The sequence below is a fragment of the Schistocerca serialis genome, chromosome 7 (genome assembly GCF_023864345.2).
Source record: "Schistocerca serialis cubense isolate TAMUIC-IGC-003099 chromosome 7, iqSchSeri2.2, whole genome shotgun sequence".
NCBI lineage: Eukaryota > Metazoa > Arthropoda > Insecta > Orthoptera > Acrididae > Schistocerca > Schistocerca serialis.
Genome location: NC_064644.1, coordinates 414840053 through 414864287, shown reverse-complemented (window position 1 = coordinate 414864287; position 24235 = coordinate 414840053). Strand labels below are relative to the sequence as shown.

At 39.5% G+C, this 24235-nt stretch overlaps 1 protein-coding gene across 1 annotated transcript in view; it reads left to right on the top strand.

Annotated features, from left to right (window-relative positions):
• The first annotated feature begins 289 nt into the window (after positions 1 to 289).
• The window catches only part of LOC126412274 (WD repeat domain phosphoinositide-interacting protein 4-like), a 40104-nt gene continuing 16158 nt past the window's right edge, over positions 290 to 24235 (top strand). Inside the window, exons 1-6 of the mRNA XM_050081781.1 lie at positions 290 to 526; positions 687 to 761; positions 842 to 1034; positions 1623 to 1803; positions 8463 to 8671; positions 13388 to 13489. Of these exons, the coding sequence (XP_049937738.1) occupies positions 460 to 526; positions 687 to 761; positions 842 to 1034; positions 1623 to 1803; positions 8463 to 8671; positions 13388 to 13489 (827 nt within the window). The 5' untranslated portion in view covers positions 290 to 459. The remainder of the gene's footprint in view (positions 527 to 686; positions 762 to 841; positions 1035 to 1622; positions 1804 to 8462; positions 8672 to 13387; positions 13490 to 24235) is intronic.

Below are 24235 nucleotides of genomic sequence, written 5' to 3'. Positions count from 1 at the left end.
AACAGTATTAAGGACATAGATTTTGCAAAAGATCTTATACCTCAACGGCATTTCTAATCAGTATCACAATACTTCGTTATGTTTTAGTTCGCTCTGGGGCGTTTATTACATGTCACCATGGCAACGTAGTAGTAGTCAAAACAGCAATCACTTCCCGTTTATATTATTCGTCGGGTTGAACAAATGCTTTATTTTGTCGATATACACGACTTGTTTATTTCTTTCAGGGAACATTTAAATAAAAATATCTTAGCTCTGAAATTTCATTGATACCGTTATTAACTGTGAATAAGCGCAAAGTTTTTCCATGACAGCAATCAGCTGTTTACTGCGTGGTGTTCCTGCCATTGTTCTGCACATGATAACAGTAATTTGTTGTCCTTTCGCAAAGCGCTTTTGCCATAGCGCTACGATAATGCACGAACGTGGAAAAGATTAGAAATTCGTTTCTAAACACAAATGAAGGCTCCTGAAGTAATGGCAGCTGGAAGAGGGGTCATAAGTTTGCGATTCAATCAGGATCAAGGTTTGTTTATAATGTGACAAGGACTTGCATTACCGTGCATTTTTTTTGCCTTGAGCAGAAATGATTTCTTATCTTCAAATTAATTTTGTAGTAACAGAAACACAACACGCGTGGATTGCGCGAGATTGGTAAAAATTAGAATGACACGTTTGTTTTTCAGGATGTTTCACCTGTTGTATGGAAACAGGATTGCGTATTTACAATGTAGAGCCCTTAGTAGAAAAAGCTCACCTAGGTATGTATACACGTTTTTGTTATAACCACAGAAGCGCATTATTTTTATAAATTTTAGTAACAGTTTAAACTGAATTGTAGATCTGGATCTTGTCGGGAGTGTTTGTTCCTGCGAAATGCTTCATCGGACAAACCTGTTAGCTATTGTCGCCGGGGGTCCACGACCTAAGTTTGCCGAGAACACCGTTCTCGTTTATGACGACGCTTCCAAGAAGTTCATAATGGAACTTACGTTTCCTGCTAGGGTGCTTGCTGTTCGTTTGCGGAGAGACAGGTGAGAATTTCCTCATATTCACTGTTTTTTAAACTTTATGTGATTGAGGAAAACACCATAACTCTGTAGATAACTGTATTTTCCGTATAAAAAGGTTTTGCGGAAATGCTCGCCTTTTGTACACATACACTGAGAAAAAAAGGATGTAATTTAGTGCAACACTCTTCATTAGCTGGAAGATGTGGAAAGTAATTGTTGATTTCATTTCATTTTTTGTTTGTGGGCAGATGAGGTAATCTAAATTACTTCTTAAAAGATATCATTCTTGCACTTCTGTGGCACATAGGCTTATGGTCTTCGTATAAAGAGACACAGTCTACATCTTAATGCACTTTAATTTCTCAGGAATGTTCAAACAGATGTATATGTTTTCAGTTTTTCTGGAAATTACTGGTCTCTTCTTATTGCACATACATTTTTCCTTGCTCCAGTTTAGCACCAGTTAATTTGTAAATATCTCCTAACAGTTTGTATTGTCATTCAGGAAATAAAAGGAGAAAATATTGTTCTGATACCACAGGACAGTAAGTGACATTAGTAACCTTGTTTATATTTGTTACCATGACTGCTTAAAATGTGTTGTTACAGGATGGCGGTTGCTACCTGTAATCAGATACATGTATTTACCTTCCCGCAACCTGCTCGACGCCTACTCACTCTAGAGACCAGGGACAATGAACGTGGTATATGTGAGATGAGTCCGATGGCTACCAGTGAACGACAACTGCTTGCCTTCCCAGGTCACAAGCTTGGCAGTGTCCAACTTGTGGTTAGTAGAAATAAAATATGTTATAGGTCTCCTCTGCAGAATTGTTGTTGTCATGTGTAGAATGTTGACTGACATTAGTAGCTATATCATGTTTATTTTTTGTTAGCTTCAGTTTGTTAGGAATGTAAGTTCACAGGCTTCCGCAGACATAGGTAGTTGACATAAAACATGTCAGAGTTTCACACCATATCATAATGTAAAAAACCATATTGGAGAAACAAGTGTTTTGGTCACTGCAACTGTGGCCAAAACAATGATTTCTTCAGTGTAGTTTATTACATTATGAAGATGTATGCTACAGTGAAAACTTGTTGGGAATGGTTTATGTTGTGCAAAGAATGATTTGCTTTTCAGTTATCCCCAGATTTTAGTCTGGTACTTTCAGATGTCCCTTTGCTGCAGCACATTACAGAAAATAAAAAAGTTAAAAAGATTTCTTAATAAAATATTGTAATAGTCAAGATCACAAGTAAATAACATTGAGTGATGGCTAGTTTCAGCTGATTATACTGCTATCTTCAGATCTGGGATAATGGAAGAAAATTGCACAAAAGGCAAAAGGAGTTATGAAATCCATGATAATGAAGACAAGATGACAAATACATACTAATTAAAAAACATTATATTGTGTCTGCTCATAAAATAAGACTAAGACACAAGGCGCAAGATCTGCATCACAGTGGATGCTCATTTCAGAGCCGTTTCTCAGTAAAATAAAGGTATTCATCATTGAGATATGACATTAGATATACAAGACCTAAGAAATACATAGAAGGCATCAGTATGCAATAAAGCGCACAACACCATAAGTCAAGCAAAAAATATGTAAAGTACAAATCTAGCTTATGAGTTGGCATATACAGTTTTTTGTATACAAAATTGTTGCATGAGTAACTTGTTAGCCAAAGCATCATGTACAGCAATGCTGGATGGTCTGGCAGAATGTGGCCACACATGCTGTTGTGTGTTTCATTTTGTATTGATGTCTTCCATTTATTTCCTAGATCTAGTGTACGTAATATTTTATGGTGATGGCATATGCTGTTAGCTTACTGAGATGCAGGAGTGTCCACTGTGCTGCAGACACCACGTCTTAATCTTGTTTTGTGAGTAGACACAGTACATGTGTTTATAATTGGCATGTATTTGTCTTCTTGTCTGTATCATTAGGGATTTTCTACTCCCTTCTTGTACCTCACTTTAGTGCAATTTTCTATTTTTATTTCAGATCTGAAGATGGCTGTGTAATCAACTGAAATTTGCCATCACTCAGCATTAAGTGCTTGCATTCTTAAGATTTTATTAAGTCTTTTTTTAACTTTTTATAAAATATTAGATCACTTATGTCCTTCCTGACTATGTCAGGAATTAACAGCATTACAGAATATGAAGCTGGGAATGGCCGTTTAGTCTGCAATTTATTTCTCTATAAATTGTCACCAGTCTGTATTGCATTATCACGAAACTGTAATACAGATGACCAGTTAGTATCTTAGACCACTAACCGTGATGATAACCCCTGTCTGAGATTACTATCGCTTCCTATATATGAACGTGGAGATTACTTTTATCACATTGGGAATCAACTGAAAATCTGAAAAATAGGTTTAAAATCACAAACTTGAATGAGGAGTCCCTTCATTCCTCTTATTTAAAAGCAATTTGTGTGCTAATAATTTTTAATATGGAGAACAAGGCCTAAGTTCTCATTTTGGCCTGTTATATTTCAGATCTAATATCTGTCATGATGGATTAAGTGTCGTTAAATGCAGCAGTAATTTGCAAAGTGGCTTCATTATATATTTGGGAACTATTTCACCAAAAGAATAAAAAAACATTGCATGACGGAGGACAGAAACATACTCTTGTAATTAATACATTTTTTTATTGGATTGCTGTTAAATATACTGCCATACAGGCTGAACTGTTGTAACTTGAGAGAGGGGAGAGGGGGTGGACAAAGGGGGCAGGAGTACATAAATACAGAGCTAGAGAAAGCTGACTCAAGTGAAGGCAGGGGTCTTTCAGTGTTACACTGTGTGTTTCAGGGGAAGGCAGGTGTACAAAGGTGTGGACGACTTGGCAGGGTTGATGGAGAGGGAGAAAACTGCTGAGAAATTAAAGCGATTCAGGGTTCGCAGACCTAGAAACCCAAACCAGACTGAGCAAGGCAACAGTGACAAATGAGAATGCCTTTTTGTAGGGGAGGGGGTGCAGGGAGGGGGGCAGGAGAAGGCAGGTGAAGACAAGCAGAGGTAAATGGATGATGGGTACTGTAGCTTATGGAAATTGAGACATGGAAGATTTTGCTGGATTGCAGGCAACCAGATCAGCTTGTTGTACTACTAGGTGGTGAAACACGCTTAAGGCCGCAGTTTGGCAATGTTTGTTCATAAGGATGGCTGATTGGGAGTCAAGCCTCGAAAAAGCCCAGCTGTAGTGTTGCTATAAAAAGTGCTTGTGTTCATGGATGGCTTTTCTTTATGATGGAATAGGACATATCAGTGACAGGACTGTATTACAATATGCTGAATGGCTGCACAAGGCAATTTGTGACTGTGGGAGCCAGATTGAACTAGGATATTTTGTGGGTTGTGTGGATGGTGAAACAGCACTTTGGGAGAAGTGGAAAAGATTTTGGGGCATGGTGGAAGGCAGTTGAAGCTCTGGCGCATGATTAGTTAGTCTACTCCAAAGGATAAGACCTTCAGTGTAATGGAAGACAGCTTTCTCAGCACCGCAGTTTTTCCGACATTAGGTGGAAAGAACGTATGGGAGAGTCTTTTGGTGTGGAAAGGATGGTAGGGATCAAAATGGAATATTTGTTGATGGTGATCTTAATATGCATTGATGTTTTTATGGAGGCATCAGAGAGGTGGAAGTAGACTAACAAGGAGATGGATTATTGAACTAAAGATCACTCACTGAAATGGATATAGGTAAAGAAATTGAGGTTGTGAAAGAATAAAAATGGTACCAACAAACAGGATGATTTCAGATGCTGGGGGGGGGGGGGGGTGGATTTCGTAAAGTATGGTTTATTTGCTCTTTCTCACTGCATAGCAACTAGTTGCCACTAATTTTCACTTTCACCTGCCAATTATTTCAAGGATGAGACTGTATTTCCCATGTTCCATGACTTTTGTTTTGGTCAAATGTTTACCTACATAAATATCTGATAAACAGTCTAATTGTTGAAAGTTCACACAGTATCATCAAGCTGAAATTTTCTGTTGTTGCAAGTGGCAGAAAGGTGTTATTGTTGTAGTTGTCAGTGAAATCAGTAGCCTACGGTGTTGAGACAGTTGCTGTAAAAGTGTGCCAAGTTTTTCTGTAAAGTTATGAAATTAGGATGATTTTTACAAAATTGTCTACCACGAGGGCTGATTTAGGAAAATATAAGAATGTGTAAAACCAAGAAAGGTGCTAAAGTATGGTGTAATTTTGATTCCGAACTTGGGCTAGATAAAGCTTTTCATGGTACTCGGTGTCACAAATTACTATGTAGAAAAGTGTGCGATTTGGAATACTTTCAAAAAAATTGGGAGGACAGCCAGTACTAAATGAGTGAGAAGAAGGAGGAATGTTGAAGCAAGGTATCTTGAAGGCTGCACACTGGAGATTTCCATTCAGTAGATTGGGTATTCGATATTTGATGAAAGGCAGAACAGAGAAGAAATTTTCTATTTACCAGAGGAGGAATAGTCACATTTGTTCCTCAAGAAGCAGATGATCTCTCTGTTTGCCTAAGTGAAAATATTAACAGCTCATGTGCAAGTGAACAAAGTGACAGTTAAAATAATGTTCATTATCTCAATCCTTATCACTTATTCATATTGCGGGATACCCTTAAAATGTGTTATAAATCACAAAAATCAAATAGAAAGAATGTAGAATTTAAAAAAAAGTCAGTTTATGTCCAAATTCCTCCCACATACTTTGGATAGAGGTTAAAAACACGTGTGCCTGAAATCATCCAAATACACTGGGTAATTTCTGTCATTTTGTTTGCCTTTCTCAGGAAAATATAGGTACATACAGAATTTCTGATTGTAGGATATTTTGTTTGTTATGCATATGCCACACCACTTCTGTAACAAACGATGCAATCTAACATAACCTATGCAAGTTACTGCGAAAATTACCTCAGATCCATCTGAAATCACCCTATTTGATGGGACATACCTATCCTGGGTTCTGATCTTGAGGATAGTACCTGTGAATCTGAAGCAAATGGGGAGTTTAAGAACATGTTAACAAAGAGGATTCGTCTATGGGGTCCATAAATATACTGGCTTATGAAGGAAGATTAAGGTTTAATATCCTGTCAGTGATATGATGGTCATTGCATACTGAGCAGAAAAACTGATTTGGAAAGGATGGGGAAAGAAATAGATCTTTTCTTTTCAAAGGAACGTCCTTGGTACTTGAATTTAAGAAAATGATGGACAACATAAATTTGGATGATTGGCCAGGGATTTGAATCACTGTCTCCCCAAATTTATGTCTAGTGTCTTCCCACTCTGAAACCTTGCTCATTGAATTGGGATATGAGGTTGCCATACAAGTGCCCATGGCCATGCTGTGGGTTTGTGTTTTATATTGTCACATCAAAGAGGAAGGATATAATGTCACATTTGTAAATGATGAAGCAATTTGGGGAAAAGCAATAGCTTAGCAGATGTTCATGTATGAGCATGTTGCATCAACAGCTGACACAAGTTGGAGCCTGGTTGTGTTGGGGTAGTAACAGTGGAGGGGAAATTTAGTGGTTAGTATGTTTAATGTAGAAAGACATGCTGTGACAGTGGGCAGGAGGATTCGATCGGTTAGAGCAGAAATCCATTCAGTGGAAGCTACAGTGGACCATTTGGGATGGTTAAATGTGTGTTTTCCTGAAACTTTCCAACAGATTGCCGTAGTCTGCTGGCCTCAGGTTTAAACGTGGATCCTTGCCTATAGTCTGCAGTGCTCTTATTATCCAGGTACAATTCATGACTTCCCTTCACAGTTTCAGCTCTGTCAGAAACTCGCTCCTTCATTTATTCTGAATGTAGAACACTTATATATATTGAGGGTGGGGGAAATGAAGGATTCAGCAGAAAAGTTCCAAAGTTAGTCTGGGGATTTGAGCAGGAATTGGAGGTCATGCTGGACTTCTGCAGTCGGATCATTGGGGCATGACTTGTAGGTGGTGCCAGGCATTTGCAGAGGGGATATATTTTGAGACTGTATATCACTGTGTTTCATTTTATGTGAAAGAGTGTCTAGAAGGAACCTATCAATGTGGTGAGTAGAAAAGAATGGTCTACTGTGATGTAGTAGTATTTTATTTGGAGTGTGTGGTGCCGAAACTTTGGAGAGAGAGAGAGAGAGGTTTCTACAAAGTAGGTTGACAACTGTGTTTTGGGTTTATTTGCAATCTGAGTTCTGTAGGATGTTTCTGGTGACATTCCAAGTAAAACAGATTGTTGAGACTCACTCTTTTGGCTATGACAGAGGATCTTGGATCTTGGCCACATATTTCAGTGGCCTTGATAGGTGATATTATTCCGAGGCAGCAGTTACAAGACATTATGTTGGAAATACTATTAAGATGGTGTTCAGAATACAACAGTTATTGGAGAGGAAGGAGTTCAGTCTGTAAGATGGGGTGCAGAAATCTGAAGCTGTTTTATGAAAACTACCTTGTAGAGGAAGCATAGGTGGCTTAGAAACATCTATATCTCAGTATTTATTTCTGTGCATTTTAGTTGGTGAAGGATAGGGGTTAGTGGATTCAAGAAGCTTGAAGATATTTGCAGCTGCCCATTCAGTATACTTCGTATATTGCTGCATGTGCTTTACAGCAGTAAATTAATATTTTACCACTAATAACAACAACATTATTGATGTGATACCTATAATACCCCTCAATTAGGAGAGCAATTGGACAAGACAGAAACAAAAAGAGAAATATGTAGTGTCAGTTATCCCATATTTCACACATTAATGATTTATTTTAAATGCGAACATTTTTGGTTCACCTTTACCTTGACTGTCAAAGGAAATGTCAAGTTTACCATTACTAGTCACTACTTCTTTCCACAATGCGTTCCAGAGATTTAAACCTCCATCATCAGGCTTATCTATGAAGTGTGATGGTGTATGTGATGTTCCACAACAGGGAGAGGAGTGTGTGATGACTGGAGAGAGTGCCACAGGTTACTTCAAAGTCGTAACACAACATATAAATTCCATAGTAATCCACACAAATCCATATGATGATGGAGGTTACTTCTGAAACCTGTTGTGGAAATAAATACATTGTAACTCATAACAGTAAATGTGTTGTTTCATTCATTAATGATTTATTCTAATTAGTTTCTACTGGAGTCTATCAGTCCATTATAATGCATTTATATAAGTTTTTAATTTGAGTTCCTTTGTGTATAGTAATGAAATGGAATTCCCATTGTTGCAGCAACAATAATTCATCTGCTCTTTTATACAAATTAGCAAATTTGATAGGGATTTCCTATCATATTTTTACCATCAGTTAAGTGTCTTCTTAATACAGTAAAGTGGTTTTGGGTGACAATTTGTTGTCAAAGCCAATAAAATGATGAAGATGCATCTAGTAGTACATGGTTGTTTGTTACTTTGGACATTCCTTTTAGGATCTGGCAAGTACTGAAGCAGGGAGCTCAAGTGCACCTGTTACAGTCAATGCACACCGTGGTGCATTAGCGTGCTTGGCACTTAATCAGCAAGGTACATTAATTGCCACTGCATCAGAGAAGGGCACGCTCATTCGTGTGTGGGACACTGTGCGTCGAACTCTCGCAGTGGAACTGCGGCGTGGTTCTGATCCGGCAACCCTATATTGGTAAGCAATATTTTGTGTTACCTAAGTTTTTCTGCATGTATTGTCTGAGTAGTATAAAGTTTAATGATATCATTGAATACATAGGTTGGCATTTTCCATCTCCTGTACCAGATGTATTAAAAAAAATGTTGAAGCTTGTTGTTTCCTTCATAAATCAAAGGGAGGAGACTTTCTTGAGTGGAGATGTGGTGGGAGACATTCGTGCACAGTCGTGAATTTATTTCTGTTGATGGAAAGCATCGCCAACTGACATTCAGCCTATGAATGAGAACATGTAGTGAGCACTCATCTGATTCCAGTAACTTGTAAAATGATGGAAAAAATTGAGCAGCGGTAAAATGATGGAAAAAATTGAGCAGGATACTTCATCAAATTTTGCCCAATGTTTGGTGATGCCTAAGTAGAAAACATTTGCAAGGTTTCATGGATGATGCCTTGAGCAGCCCACTGACAAAGAAGTGGTACAACCACATCAATGGTGGCTGCACATTTGCAGACAGTAAACTGTCTTCAGGCATGCACTTAACAAGCATAAATGATAGGTGATTGAGCAAGTGCAGACTTTGATCATGGTAGAAAATCGTATAACAGTAGGAGAACTTGCGAATCAGATGAGAATAAGCATCGGATCAGTATATTCAGTTTTGACCAAAAAATTATGCACGAGATGAGGATATGTGAAATTCATACTGAGACTGCTGGTAAGAGAGCAGAAGCTATGCAATTTGTAAATTGCACAGAACATGCTGGACAATGCAAGCAATAACCCCCAACTTTCTGAACTCTATGTTCAATGGCAATTAGACGTATGTTTATGGGTATAACCCAGAAACCAAGTTTCAGTCCTCACGTGGAAACATTTGAAATCCCCACGACAAAGAAAAGCATGGCATGTCCACAGCAGTGTAGAGGTTATGTTGACCATTTTATTCGTCTCTCGTGAGTGATGCATCACAAGTACACGCCACAAGGCCAAACTGCCCCAAAGCAATACTGCCAGTAGGTACTTCATTGCCTTCATGGTGCTGTGCACTGCAAACAACCGTATCTGTGGGCAGCAAGAACTTAGCAGCTCCATCATGATAATGTATTTCCCCCCATTCTGCATTTCTGATTCAGACTTTCCTCACCAGACACAACATTCTTTTGGTTAGACAGGCTCACTATGCATCGATATGACTCCATATGACTTTTGACTATTTTCCTAAACTGAAAATGCTCCAGTAATAAATATGATTTGAGTCAAGAGAAGAATGCAACAGTGTGGGTGATCACCATTTCAGAAGATGTGTTCTGGAAATGATTCAACAAAGGCGGGAGCAGTGGAAGAATTTTGTGCATTAGTAAGGAGACTACTTTGTAGGGGATTAGTGTTCTGTAGCATGCAAATCAGTAAAGGTGTTTCTGCCAACTGAAGAGCAACACTTTCTTGACACGCCTCATATTGTTTCTGTTTTTACTCTCTGGTGTGTGATAATTTTTCCCAGTTCATATTTGATATAATTGACATTTGTGGTGGTGGTGGCAGCAGCGGCGGCAGTGCTTTCACTTTCTTTTAGTAACACATTACTGTAGAGTTTCCAACAAGACTCAGGGAAGCACAAATTTTTGATATTTAGTTCTGTAATTATATTATTGTTTATCTACAGGTACAATATTGTGGTAGTCATTAATACAATTACATTATTTCAGAAGGGATGCATTACTATTCAGACTTGAATGCCACATTTTAGGGGAAGAGACCCATATATTTATTTCTATAAATGCCATAAAGCAATGCTCGTTATGTTCTTTGAATTCCTTATGACACATTAGCCAGTGATGCTGACAATTGGTAAGCACCTTATGGAATTAGCCCAGAGTTAATTGTGGCAAGTGGTAAGCCCCTGATGAATAGTGTTCAACAATGTGTAGCTTCAGGTTTGGTGACTCTGTAGTTTTCACTCTGGTGGTGATCAGTGGTGCCAGTTCTGTAGGTGTGTTCTAGAAACAATTGCTTGGTGTGATGGTGGAACATTGTGTTTTTCAGGGAATCAAAAGGATGCTCTGAACTTGCATAACCTTCCTCCACAAAACCCAAACTAAAGATGAGCTGTGCACCTGTGGAGAGGATGGCTATTGAGACAAAATAGTCGATTGTATTTTATGTGGCTCCTCTGACACACTTCTGGCAATGAGTTACTAAGAATCTTTTGCTATGAGAATATAAAGTGAAAATGACATTTTTGGCACCCCACATTGGTGCTGTTATAGGAGGTGATGAATGGCATACATTTAAGTGAACATTTCCCTATCTTAATATCCTAGCAGAGAGACAAGAGCCCTACCAATGGTCCTTGAAATGGATGCTCTAAAAATCTAACTAGATATAATCCAGCCAGCTGATTATGGTGTAATTCCAAGACAGTATCTAGGTATGAATGGATCACATGATGGGGGTGGTACACAAGTCTCTGATGTACTCCTGTCAACATCTGCTGATCATTTTAGGACATAACCTGTTCAATGGTTGAATAGCGCATATCAAACTGCACTGAGTTGCAAGCAGGTGGTAGTGGAAAGATTGAGAAGCAATGTATATGCTGAAAATCCAGCAACATTTCTTACAGCTAGAGCAATTTTTGAGGAGTGCAAGAAGAGGTTATGTCCCAAGTTTTTGTGCTAAATGAATTGTTCCCCTTCACCAACTATTATAAGGGAATCTGTAAGAAAATTTTTGGGAGAAGATGAATATGTCCATTCACAACTACAGTAAAAATGGCAATCTACTTGTCACTCAAGAGGTAATAGTCCAAAAAATGGTGGATTATTTCTATGAAAATAATCTTCAGACAACTAAAGTCCTCATTATGATTGCATCCTGTAACCTGAGAGACAAAAAGGCTGAATTTTATTCAGGCAGGACAGTTGCCTCAAGACTTATGTCTACAGCATTTAGAGCTTGTTTTCCCCTAAAACAAATGTGTGAATGAACAGAACCAAGGACAATGAATGGATAACTCCTGGGATTTTAAGTATTATGTGATAGGAAGAGAGAGAGTCCTACCTAACTCGGTGGATAATCTGTATTCAAGAGCTGAAATTCCACTTCACCAGTCTGTTATCAAAGAAAGCAAAACACAAGGAATGCACAAATAAAACATCACATTTTGGAATATTTTGAAACAAGAAACAAACTAAAATAGTATTCCAAATATTGATTTCCCAGAAATAATGACATATTGAAATCAGTGGACACCAGATTCAAAGATTGTTTCATCACTGTTGCAGCAAAAATATACTAACAAAAAAGCAGGCAAATACAAATACAAATGCCTTATATTTACTTTGATGCACCACCAAGAGACAATATTTTCTAAAATACAGCCCCTAAGGAAACTGAAAAATTCATTGGGTCACTAAAAAGTAGTGTTTCTATCAGAGTTTTAAAATCTTGTGCTGGATGGATAGGAGTACGCTTAAGCTATCTTTCTAATCAATTAATGAATGTGGGGATTTTTCTGAGAACTGTAAATATGTGGCGATAACACCTATTTATAAAACTGGAGATAAGTGTACCACTTCTAATTGCAGACACATTTCATCCTTCCATTCTTTTCAAAAGTGTTTGTGAAAGTATCTTATGATAGAATACTGACTCATTTTTCTAACCAGAATTTGTCAATTGCCTCTCGTTGTTGCCTTCTGTAAAGGATTCTCCACAAAGGAAAGCATACAAGATCTTACAAATGTACCTGTGACAGCTCTAAAGAAGAAAGAATATTCTGTTGACATATTTATGTGAATAGTTGGGGAAGTAAATAACAACAGGGTGTAGCATTAAAACCAAAAACCTGCCTGGGCTGTATCCTTTTTCAGCCTCTCTGATCGGATAACTCTTATACTCTTGCACAGGGGATGTGCAAATGGGGAGACTCTAATGGTTGTTCCATTATTTACATTGTTAACCCGAGTGTGTCCTCAGAATCTGTCTCCCCAGTGAGTTTAATGTTTTTCATACTGAGCTTTATTCGATTCTGAATACTGCGTATCAGATGAGACGTGATCAGGGGTCAAAATTTGTCATCTGCTCTGATTCCCTCAGCACTTTATAGACCATCCAGCATCTATACCCTGTAGATAAAACAGCCTAGAATATCCAAAATGCCCTTTCCCAATTGCAAATACGCAGGAATGAGGTGGTGGTGTGCTGGATACCAGGACACATGGGAATAAACTGTTAGGCAGGAGATTTTGCTATGTGCAGAAGTTGATTGGACCATCGAAGTATTAAGTAAGTGATCAGCCAAGCAACATTTCCACTCTCACTGTATTGTGTCTTTTCTGGTAATATATACATATTTTAACAGTTTAGATTTTGTATGCTAAGGAGTGATTTTGTGTGTTCCAACGTTTGGCATGTCTGCATTTTATATAATTTAACAATGTTGATCACCACAGTATTTGTAAAGGCACTGAAAATCAGGTTTGAGTACACAAACAAACAAACAAACAAAAAATATGAATTGCATGTATTTATCTGTTATGAAAACAAAAATAAGCACTATGATTTTGTTAATATTGGCCTGGTTAATGAAAACCTAATTGCTAATGAATTTGACTTTTTTCCATTGACAGATTGACAAACATGACTTATGTTTTTAGTGTATTGCATTTGTTTTATGTGCTCTACCATGTAACTTTCATCATATAACTTACTTGAATTACTTGTTGCAGCATCAACTTTAGCCGGGATTCAGAGTTTTTGTGTTGTTCGAGCGACAAAGGAACGATCCATATATTTGCCTTGAAGGACACCCATCTTAACCGGCGCTCAACGTAAGAACATTTTCTCTTCTTTTCCCCTACTGTTCAGTGTCCTCCAAAGTTCTTTTTCTTGTGTCAGTTATAGCATGAGTTTTAGTGGTGGACAATATTATTGATTACAATACTTTATTCTAAATTAGTGTCATTACCTGATGGCATGGGATGGGATGTGATGGGTTTATAGAGAACAGTACCAGTACTAGGAATAATTTTACATTAAACTAAATGATATCATCCATCTGAAGATTCTTTATTTTCTAATCTCATGTCACAAATTTCTGGTAATACTATAATTGGAACTTTGGGAAGGACACATGACTCTAACCATCATAGTTTTCATTTTTCGTCTTTTGTTTAAGATAGAGAGAGAAAATAATGAAAATAATAATGTTTTCAAAATGGTTTATATTGCCACTAGGCAAATGTTCAAGCATCTGACATTCACTGCAAATTGTTGCTCTGTAGAGTCATCAAATAGGAGATTATGTATAGTTATTTTCTACTGTGTGTAAATTCTTAATGGAAAAAAGAGGTAGTAAATAATAATAAATAGTTTTGTGCTTAAACTATATAAAAAAAAGGCTTAAACTATAAAAAAAAGGGGGGGGGGCAGGCAATAGCTGATGTACAAAAGTATGATGGCCATAGGCACAGGTCATAAAATCCCATTAACTTTTCAGTTTTTTCTTTTCTTAAACCCACAAATGAAATTTCAGTTCAGAAAATGTTAATTATTAGCAGTGTACACATCACAATAACACGATCCTTGCAAAATGATAAATTAAATTTTGGAGCAGGAAAACATTACATAAGTGCTTAGTTACTCACATGCTTGAATTGGAAGTGGTGCAGATTGTTAGTCATATTTGAACATTATATATATGAGTTAATAGAGGGAAACATTCCACATGGGAAAAATATATCTAAAAACAAAGATGATGTGACTTACCAAATGAAAGCGCTGGCACGTCGATAGACACACAAACAAACACAAACATACACACAAAATTCAAGCTTTCGCAACAAACTGTTGCCTCATCAGGAGAGAGGGAAGGAGAGGGAAAGACGAAAGGAAGTGGGTTTTGAGGGAGAGGGTAAGGAGTCATTCCAATCCCGGGAGCGGAAAGACTTACCTTAGGTGAAAAAAGGACGGGTATACACTCGCGCACACACACACATATCCATCCACACATATACAGACACAAGCAGACATATTTAAAGACCAAATATGTCTTTAAATATGTCTGCTTGTGTCTGTATAGGTGTGGATGGATATGTGTGTGTGCGCGCGAGTGTATACCCGTCCTTTTTTCCCCCTAAGGTAAGTCTTTCCGCTCCCGGGATTGGAATGACTCCTTACCCTCTCGCTTAAAACCCACTTCCTTTCGTCTTTCCCTCTCCTTCCCTCTTTCCTGATTAGGCAACAGTTTGTTGCGAAAGCTTGAATTTTGTGTGTATGTTTGTGTTTGTTTGTGTGTCTATCGACGTGCCAGCACTTTCGTTTGGTAAGTCCTGTGGCAATGCTTTAAATTTTTTTCGTGTTCTTATTGTGTTGTGAGAATTTTGCTTGGTAAAAGGTCTTGACACAAGTCATTTCCTTTTTTTCAACTGATAGATTCACTGAGTCATTGTGGTCACAACTGCACTCCTCTTTGTAATTTCACCAAAGCTTGGTGCTTTTATAATGAGAAAAACTTGAATGAAAAAGGGAAAGGCAACCATTCACCTATAGCGGATTGATACGTGGAGTACAGTGATACATAACAGTGTTCACACTAACATTCAAATAGTAGCTCTTTTTCCAGCAATAGTACACTTATTCTCTCTCTCTCTCTCTCTCTCTCACACACACACACACATACACACACACACACACACACACACACACACACACACACACACACACACGTGGCCCTGGCAAGACTTATTCTATGAAATTACAAAACCATCAAAGTTGCACATTGTTTTTATTTAAATGGTGACCACTTTTGGTCTTTTGTCCGTTATCAGGCCATCAACAAAAGCCGTACTGTGACACCAAAATATTTGTACACTGGCCACATTGCCTGTATAAGTGGCTAAGTGCAAGAAAGTATTTGCAGACGATAGTCCAGTGCTGTGCGCAATGGTCCAGTGCAGCAGGTTTTGCTGCATACAACACTGGAATCTTGGGCACAAATAGTACCTTGCACTTAGCCGTACAAACAATTAATGTGGCTAGTGTACACACATTATGCTGTTATTGTAGTACTTACGGGGATGACTTGATAATGGACAAAAGTCCGAAACTGCTTGCTATTTAAATAAAAACAAACTTGTGTCCAACTTTTTGTTATTTCGTAGTAAGTTGCTGCCTATTGCCATTCAACAAGTTGGAAGAGAGTTAACAGTAATATATAATCACATAATAAAATTACAATGTATGAAGATATATAGCAATCAGTTGTATTATATACTGCAATAAGTGAATCTCAGTCTGTTTCATAACATTATACAGTCACATCCACCTTAAATGAGTGTAGGGAATTGTGCGATTAAATAACTGATATACATTCGTGGCTAATTAAAGTTTGTCACACACACACACACACACACACACACACACACACACACACACACCACACACGAATACAACTGCTATCTCTGGCCACTCAAGGTGTGCACACTCGCGCATGTGTGCTAGCATGTGTGTGTGTGTGTGTGTGTGTGTGTGTGTGTGTGTGTGTGTGTGTGTGTGTGTGGTGAGAGAGAGAGAGAGAGAGAGAGAGAGAGAGAGAGAGAGAGAGAGAGAGAGAGAGGGGGGGGGGGGGATATATGTGCTTGCTAACCAGAAGAAGACCAAAAACTAGTGTAATTTTCTGACTTTTTGAAAGTATCTCTATACGATCGATCATTCACCTAGAGATGCAAGTTTGCCTGCCCTCTGTTTTCATTATTCCCATCTTGGAATTTCCATAAACATAACATTAAGTTCATTTTACAAGGGAAACTCCCCACTGCACCCCTTCAGATTTAGTGGTAAGTTGGTCCAGTGGATAGACCATCAAAAACTGAACGCAGATCATGCATGAAAACGGGATGAAGATGTACTGAACTGTGAAAAAAAGGCAAAATAAAAACAGTGAACAGTCCAAGAACAAGAAGTGCAATAAAGAGCAGCCTGAAACAGCAACGGTGTCGTGGGTAAGTGGTCATGGTGTTGGACCATGAACCAGGCGAGCCATGTTCAAAACTCCCTCATACTATTTATTTATTTTTTCACAACATTATGAACTGTCCATCTGGTCATTGAAATGTTTGTTCTCTTTCTGTAGTCTTGACAATTGTCATACTATACATTGGTTATAGAATATGAGTTGCGGCAAGAATACGTTACCGTCGCAGGTAAATGGGATGAATAGTGACAGCAGGCAAGATACCTCATAGATGTCTCACAGTAATGAAAACAACAGATAAACAGATGTGAACTATGTTACGACAAAGGAAACCAACAGTAAAGACTTTAAAAATAGAACACAACTTCAAAAACATAAAAAATATGTTTTGAGAGAGCACAGAGAAACTGTGTGATTGTGAAACTGTTGCATTCATTTGTTGCAGCTTATGTGACAAAATATTATGTATTCATCATTTCCTTGGGAGTCATCTCATTTGCATTCATACGAACACCTATATCGGGCAAGGAGACATATCTCACTCACTTACCAGTCGTACAAATTAAGTACATCGATAAGAGATTCCTATCGTATGACGCATGCACTGTCATTAATTCTGTGTATGGCACACCGGAAGTATTTTCCAGTGGAGGATTCGGTTGACTTTTCGCCTTATCAAACATTTGCAGTTCCCATTCAAAAGCTACTTCCTTTCTGTTGCTAATAGAGTAGCTGTGTAGTATCAACTGTCATTATAGGACCCTACCGTAAACATCACTGTTGCAAAGGGACGTTACACCTTGAGAGACAGACACAAATTTGAATAAAGTGTACAGCAAAAAAGAGGCACAGTGGAGGTCACAATGCCATTTCTCTTCCCGGATGCTCTATATTGCTCTTCTTATTCTTGGATAGATCACTGGTTCTATTTTGCTGCTGCTTTTTTTTTCCCCCTCACAGTTCAGTATACCGTCTTCCTGTTTTCATGCTTGATCTGTATTCAGTTTTTTGGCAGGCTGTTCACTGGGCCCTCTTACCGCTGAATCTGAGAGGGTTACAGTGGGGAGTTTCCCTCATTAATGTCCATAATTAAAATTAATTTATTTTTTATGTGCAAACTAGCTGAAAAACTAGCGTTGCCCAGGTATTCATTTTGCCAATTTTCTATTAGAACAAAAACGAGATATGAGCTTTGTTTTCAGTGCAATATTCTGGACAATTTCCGTGTGCTAGGCACAGCTACTTTGCATTTCTATAAAACGATTTTGTAAACATTTCTACGACAACACCTCATCATGGCTCTACAGACGGCAATTGTTTTTGCCTACAGATATTTGCACATAGCAGTTGAAAGCTGTCAGTAGTGCTGCCAGGTGTCAGGGATTTCCTTAAGTTGAGTCGACTGCAGGAGTTTTCTAGTAATAAAGAGTTAATGTATTACAACTTCATGCCTGATGTGGCATTTTTTCATGCATCTCAGTGTTTAAGATGTCATATGTCTTGAACTTCGTGGCATACAATGATATAATGGTGTAGGTATATTTAACGGCATATGTGGATAATGTCTGCAAAAGTTTTGTGAATAGAGTTAGTGGCAAAGAAATAATAAATTTAAATGTCTTGCACAATCAACAGTTTTTCACACACCTCAGTGGTCCTTACATGCTCTCTCTTGAGTTGTGTGTGCTACCATGATATAATTTTGTGTATGCATTTAGTGACATATGTGGAAACTATCTACGAAATGCATTGCAAATAGAGTTAGTGGCACGTGAGTAATAAATTTAAATGTCATGCATGCTGTGACAGTTTCTCACATGTCTCATTATTTATGATGTTATATCTTCTGAACTATGGTGTGTAGGTGTTTCTTACCTCACAGCGATTGTTGCCTGACAGTAAGCGATATGTGTACCAAATATGGTTGAAATTGATCCTGTGGTTTAGGAGGAGATGTGGAACACTCGTACATACATACATTCGTATGTGTGTATATTTTTACAACATATGTGGATTTGAACTGTACACCAAGAGGAAGTCCCGCAGTTCAGTTGATACAAACTGTGTAGAGCATTACCTTGTTGTTGTCTATTTTATTTGCTTTCACTTAAGACGTTGTCTTTAAGGGGGGACGATGAAAAACACACACTATTTCAAAAATGCACCAAATCCACAGTTTTGGAGATATGGCAATGAAATTTTGTACCACACTTTACATGAAAGTAACACATGTACATATAAAAATCCTTTGATGTGTGTGTGTCTATATAAAATAGAGGGAAACATTCCACGTGGGAAAAATATATCTGAAAACAAGGATAATGTAACTTACCAAACGAAAGCGTTGGTATGCTGATAGACACACAAACACACACACAAAATTCAAGCTTTCGCAACAAACTCTTGCCTCATCAGGAAAGAGGGAAGGAGAGGGAAAGACGAAAGGATGTGGGTTTTAAGGGAGAGGGTAAGGAGTCATTCCAATCCCGGGAGCGGAAAGACTTACCTTAGGGGGAAAAAAGGACAGGTATACACTCGCACACACACTCATATCCATCCGCACATACACAGACACAAGCAGACATTTGTAAAGGCAAAGAGTTTGGGCAGAGATGTCAGTCGCGGTGGAAGTGCAGAGGCAAAGATGTTGTTGAATGACAGGTGAGGTATGAGTGGCGGCAACTTGAAATTAGCGGAGATTGAGGCCTGGTGGATAACGGGAAGAGAGGATATATTGAAGAGCAAGTTCCCACCTCCGGAGTTCGGATAGGTTGGCGTTAGTGGGAAGTATCCAGATAACCCGGACGGTGTAACACTGTGCCAAGATGTGCTGGCCGTGCACCAAGGCATGTTTAGCCACAGGGTGATCCTCATTACCAACAAACACTGTCTGCCTGTGTCCACTCATGCGAATGGACAGTTTGTTGCTGGTCATTCTCACATAGAATGCGTCACAGTGTAGGCAGGTCAGTTGGTAAATCACGTGGGTGCTTCCACATGTGGCTCTGCCTTTGATCGTGTACACTTTCCGGGTTACAGGACTGGAGTAGGTGGTGGTGGGAGGGTGCATGGGACAGGTTTTACACCGGGGGCGGTTACAAGGATAGGAGCCAGAGGGTAGGGAAGGTGGTTTGGGGATTTCATAGGGATGGACTAAGAGGTTACGAAGGTTAGGTGGACGGCGGAAAGACACTCTTGGTGGAGTGGGGAGGATTTCATGAAGGATGGATCTCATTTCAGGGCAGGATTTGAGGAAGTCGTATCCCTGCTGGAGAGCCACATTCAGAATCTGATCCAGTCCCGGAAAGTATCCTGTCACAAGTGGGGCACTTTTGTGGTTCTTCTGTGGGAGGTTCTGGGTTTGAGAGGATGAGGAAAAATGCTCTGGTTATTTGCTTCTGTACCAGGTCGGGAGGGTAGTTGTGGGATGCGAAAGCTGTTGTCAAGTTGTTGGTGTAATGGTTCAGGGATTCCGGACTGGAGCAGATTCGTTTGCCACGAAGACCTAGGCTGTAGGGAAGGGACCGTTTGATGTGGAATGGGTGGCAGCTGTCGTAATGGAGGTACTGTTGCTTGTTGGTGGGTTTGATGTGGACGGATGTGTGAAGCTGGCCATTGGACAGGTGGAGGTCAACATCAAGGAAAATGGCATGGGATTTGGAGTAGGACCAGGTGAATCTGGTGGAACCAAAGGAGTAGAGGCTGGAGAGGAAATTCTGGAGTTCTTCTTCACTGTGAGTCCAGATCATGAAGATGTCATCAATAAATCTGTACCAAACTTTGGGTTGGCAGGCCTGGGTAACCAAGAAGGCTTCCTCTAAGCGACCCATGAATAGGTTGGCGTACGAAGGGGCCATCCTGGTACCCATGGCTGTTCCCTTTACTTGTTGGTATGTCTGACCTTCAAAAGTGAAGAAGTTGTGGGTCAGGATGAAGCTGGTGGCTAAGGTAATGAGGAAAGAGGTTTTAGGTAGGGTGGCAGGTGATCGGCGTGAAAGGAAGTGCTCCATCGCAGCGAGGCCCTGGATGTGCGGGATATTTGTGTATAAGGAAGTGGCATCAATGGTTACAATGATGGTTTCTGGGGGTAACGGATTGGGTAAGGATTCCAGGCATTCGAGAAAGTGGTTGGTGTCTTTGATGAAGGATGGGAGACTGCACGTAATGGGTTGAAGGTGTTGATCTACGTAGGCAGAGATACGTTCTGTGGGGGCTTGGTAACCAGCTACAATGGGGCGGCCGGAATGATTTGGTTTGTGAATTTTAGGAAGAAGGTAGACGGTAGGGGTGCAGGGTGTCGGTGGTCAGGAGGTTGATGGAGTCAGGTGAAAGGTTTTGTAGGGGGCCTAAGGTTCTGAGGATTCCTTGAAGCTCCGCCTGGACATCGGGAATGGGATTACCTTGGCAAACTTTGTATGTGGTGTTGTCTGAAAGCTGACGCAGTCCCTCAGCCACATACTCCCGACGATCAACTACCACGGTCGTGGAACCCTTGTCCGCCGGAAGAATGACGATGGACCGGTCAGCCTTCAGATCACGGATAGCCTGGGCTTCAGCAGTGGTGATGTTGGGAGTAGGATTAAGGTTTTTTAAGAAGGATTGAGAGGCAAGGCTGGAAGTCAGAAATTCCTGGAAGGTTTGGAGAGGGTGATTTTGAGGAAGAGGAGGTGGGTTCCGCTGTGACGGAGGACGGAACTGTTCCAGGCAGGGTTCAATTTGGATAGTGTCTTGGGGAGTTGGATCATTAGGGGTAGGATTAGGATCATTTTTCTTCGTGGCAAAGTGATACTTCCAGCAGAGAGTACGAGTGTAGGACAGTAAATCTTTGACGAGGGCTGTTTGGTTGAATCTGGGAGTGGGGCTGAAGATGAGGCCTTTGGATAGGACAGAGGTTTCGGATTGGGCGAGAGGTTTGGAGGAAAGGTTAACTACTGAATTAGGGTGTTGTGGTGCCAGATTGTGTTGATTGGAATTTTGAGGGTTTGGAGGGAGTGGAGCTGGAAGTGGGAGACTGAGTAGATGGGAGAGACAGGGTTTGTGTGCAATGAGAGGTGGTTGAGGTTTGCTGGAAAGGTTGTGAAGGGTGAGTGAGTTGCCTTTCTGGAGGTGGAAGACCAGGAGATTGGATAGTTTTTTGAGGTGAAGGGTGGCATGCTGTTCTAATTTGCGGTTGGCCTGTAGGAGGATGCTCTGAATAGCTGGTGTGGATGTGGGAGAGGAAAGATTGAGGACTTTTATTAAGGATAGGAGTTGACGGGTGTGTTCATTGGCTGAGTTGATGTGTAGGTGAAGGATTAGGTGGGTGAGGGCAATGGATTGTTCAGTTTGGAACTGGTATAGGGACTGATGGAAAGAAGGGTTGCAGCCAGAGATGGGAACTTTAAGTGTGAGGCCTTTGGGGGTTATGCCAAATGTCAGACAAGCCTGAGAAAATTTTTTGAATATATATTCAAAATTTTTTGAATATATATTCAAAATTTTTTGAATATATATATATATATGAATTAATAGAGGGAAACATTCCACGTGGGAAAAATATACCTAAAAACATACTCCAGTCCTGTAACCCGGAAGGTGTACACGATCAAAGGCAGAGCCACGTGTGAAAGCACCCACGTGATTTACCAACTGACCTGCCTACACTGTGACACATTCTATGTGAGAATGACCAGCAACAAACTGTCCATTCGCATGAATGGACACAGGCAGACAGTGTTTGTTGGTAATGAGGATCACCCTGTGGCTAAACATGCCTTGGTGCACGGCCAGCACATCTTGGCACAGTGTTACACCGTCCGGGTTATCTGGATACTTCCCACTAACGCCAACCTATCCGAACTCCGGAGATGGGAACTTGCTCTTCAATATATCCTCTCTTCCCGTTATCCACCAGGCCTCAATCTCCGCTAATTTCAAGTTGCCGCCACTCATACCTCACCTGTCATTCAACAACATCTTTGCCTCTGCACTTCCACCTCGACTGACATCTCTGCCCAAACTCTTTGCCTTTACAAATGTCTGCTTGTGTGTGTGTATGTGCGGATGGATATGAGTGTGTGTGCGAGTGTATACCTGTCCTTTTTTCCCCCTAAGGTAAGTCTTTCCGCTCCCGGGATTGGAATGACTCCTTACCCTCTCCCTTAAAACCCACATCCTTTCGTCTTTCCCTCTCCTTCCCTCTTTCCTGATGAGGCAAGAGTTTGTTGCGAAAGCTTGAATTTTGTGTGTATGTTTGTGTTTGTTTGTGTGTCTATCGACGTGCCAGCGCTTTCGTTTGGTAAGTCACATCATCTTTGTTTTATATATATTCAAAAAATAATGTATGTTCCTTTTTCTTAGAAAGAGATTTCTACAAAAAATTCTCAGATACATCTCTTTACATGTTGTAAACTTCTCTCATGAGGTTTTTGGAATATGTCAAATAGGAGAATTTTCATAATTTTTTAATTATAATTCCACAAATACAATTTTAAATTCACGCAAAATTCCAAGCACTTTGCCCCATATTTCAGCTTGCAATAGACAATGCTTATTAGGTTTACAGAAATGTGTGTACAAAATATCATAATTCTAGCATTCATAGAATCTGAGGAAAAGGTACATAAACTTTAAAAAACAAACTTTTCAGGAAATGCAATTTAAAGTTCAACCTAACTTTTTTTCCTTATATCACTTCCTCAGAAGGCACCACATTTGTACTCTGGATCATCTTTCCCTTCAAGGCTTCTCTTCTGGTTTCTTGTCGTCTGTCTTCTTTCCTTTACCAAGTCTTCCACTGACTTTTCAGCTGCAGAGACGTGCTGTAAATCTATTTTTCTCAGGTGTCTTGAGTAAAATTTCCTATCTTGAGGCCTGCTCTTTCTAATACCTTCATCCTCCCAACATTTCATCATTAACTACAATAACTGCACCTTAAGTTACAATTCTGACAACTAGCAGATGCAAATGTGTTTTTAGTGTGTGAATTTAGACACACTTTTGGATTTTGAGTTTTACCATGAACACACTTTCTGAGAAGTGCAGGATTGGCCAAAGATGATCTATAAAACCAAAGAGTATGTATCACGGTCTTCTAGATGTATTCCACACACATTTGGTTGAAAGTATTACACAGAATTGTTATTCACTGAGCTGGTATTGAAGTGCTACTTCAAAAGTTGGGCGTGGCAGGGAGGCCGTGTCACAGTTTTAATTAATTTTCAGGCACTTCGTATGCAATTTCAACATTGAAACTTTGGGAACTTATTGTCCAAGAGTTGTACTAACAAATAAAAAATAAATCGAAAATTGGCATTTTTGCTCAATTTCATCAACGTCCCCCCTTAAGGAAGTGTTGGTTCGTAGTTGACAACAATGAGTAATTACAATAAATGAAAACTCCTGTCATAAGAGATCAATACAAATGCATTGGGATGTTGGAATAGCTTGCTGTCTTGAGCTGGAAGTTTGTTGCCAAAGTGGTAGCTAAATTGACATTTACATCTGGACTCTCCAAGCCTCAGCATGGTGGGCAGTTTCAAGTACAATGTGTGTTGGTATTATTTGTCCCCATTTTCTGTTCCATTCACAGATAGTATGGTTCATACATTGTTCTGACACACAG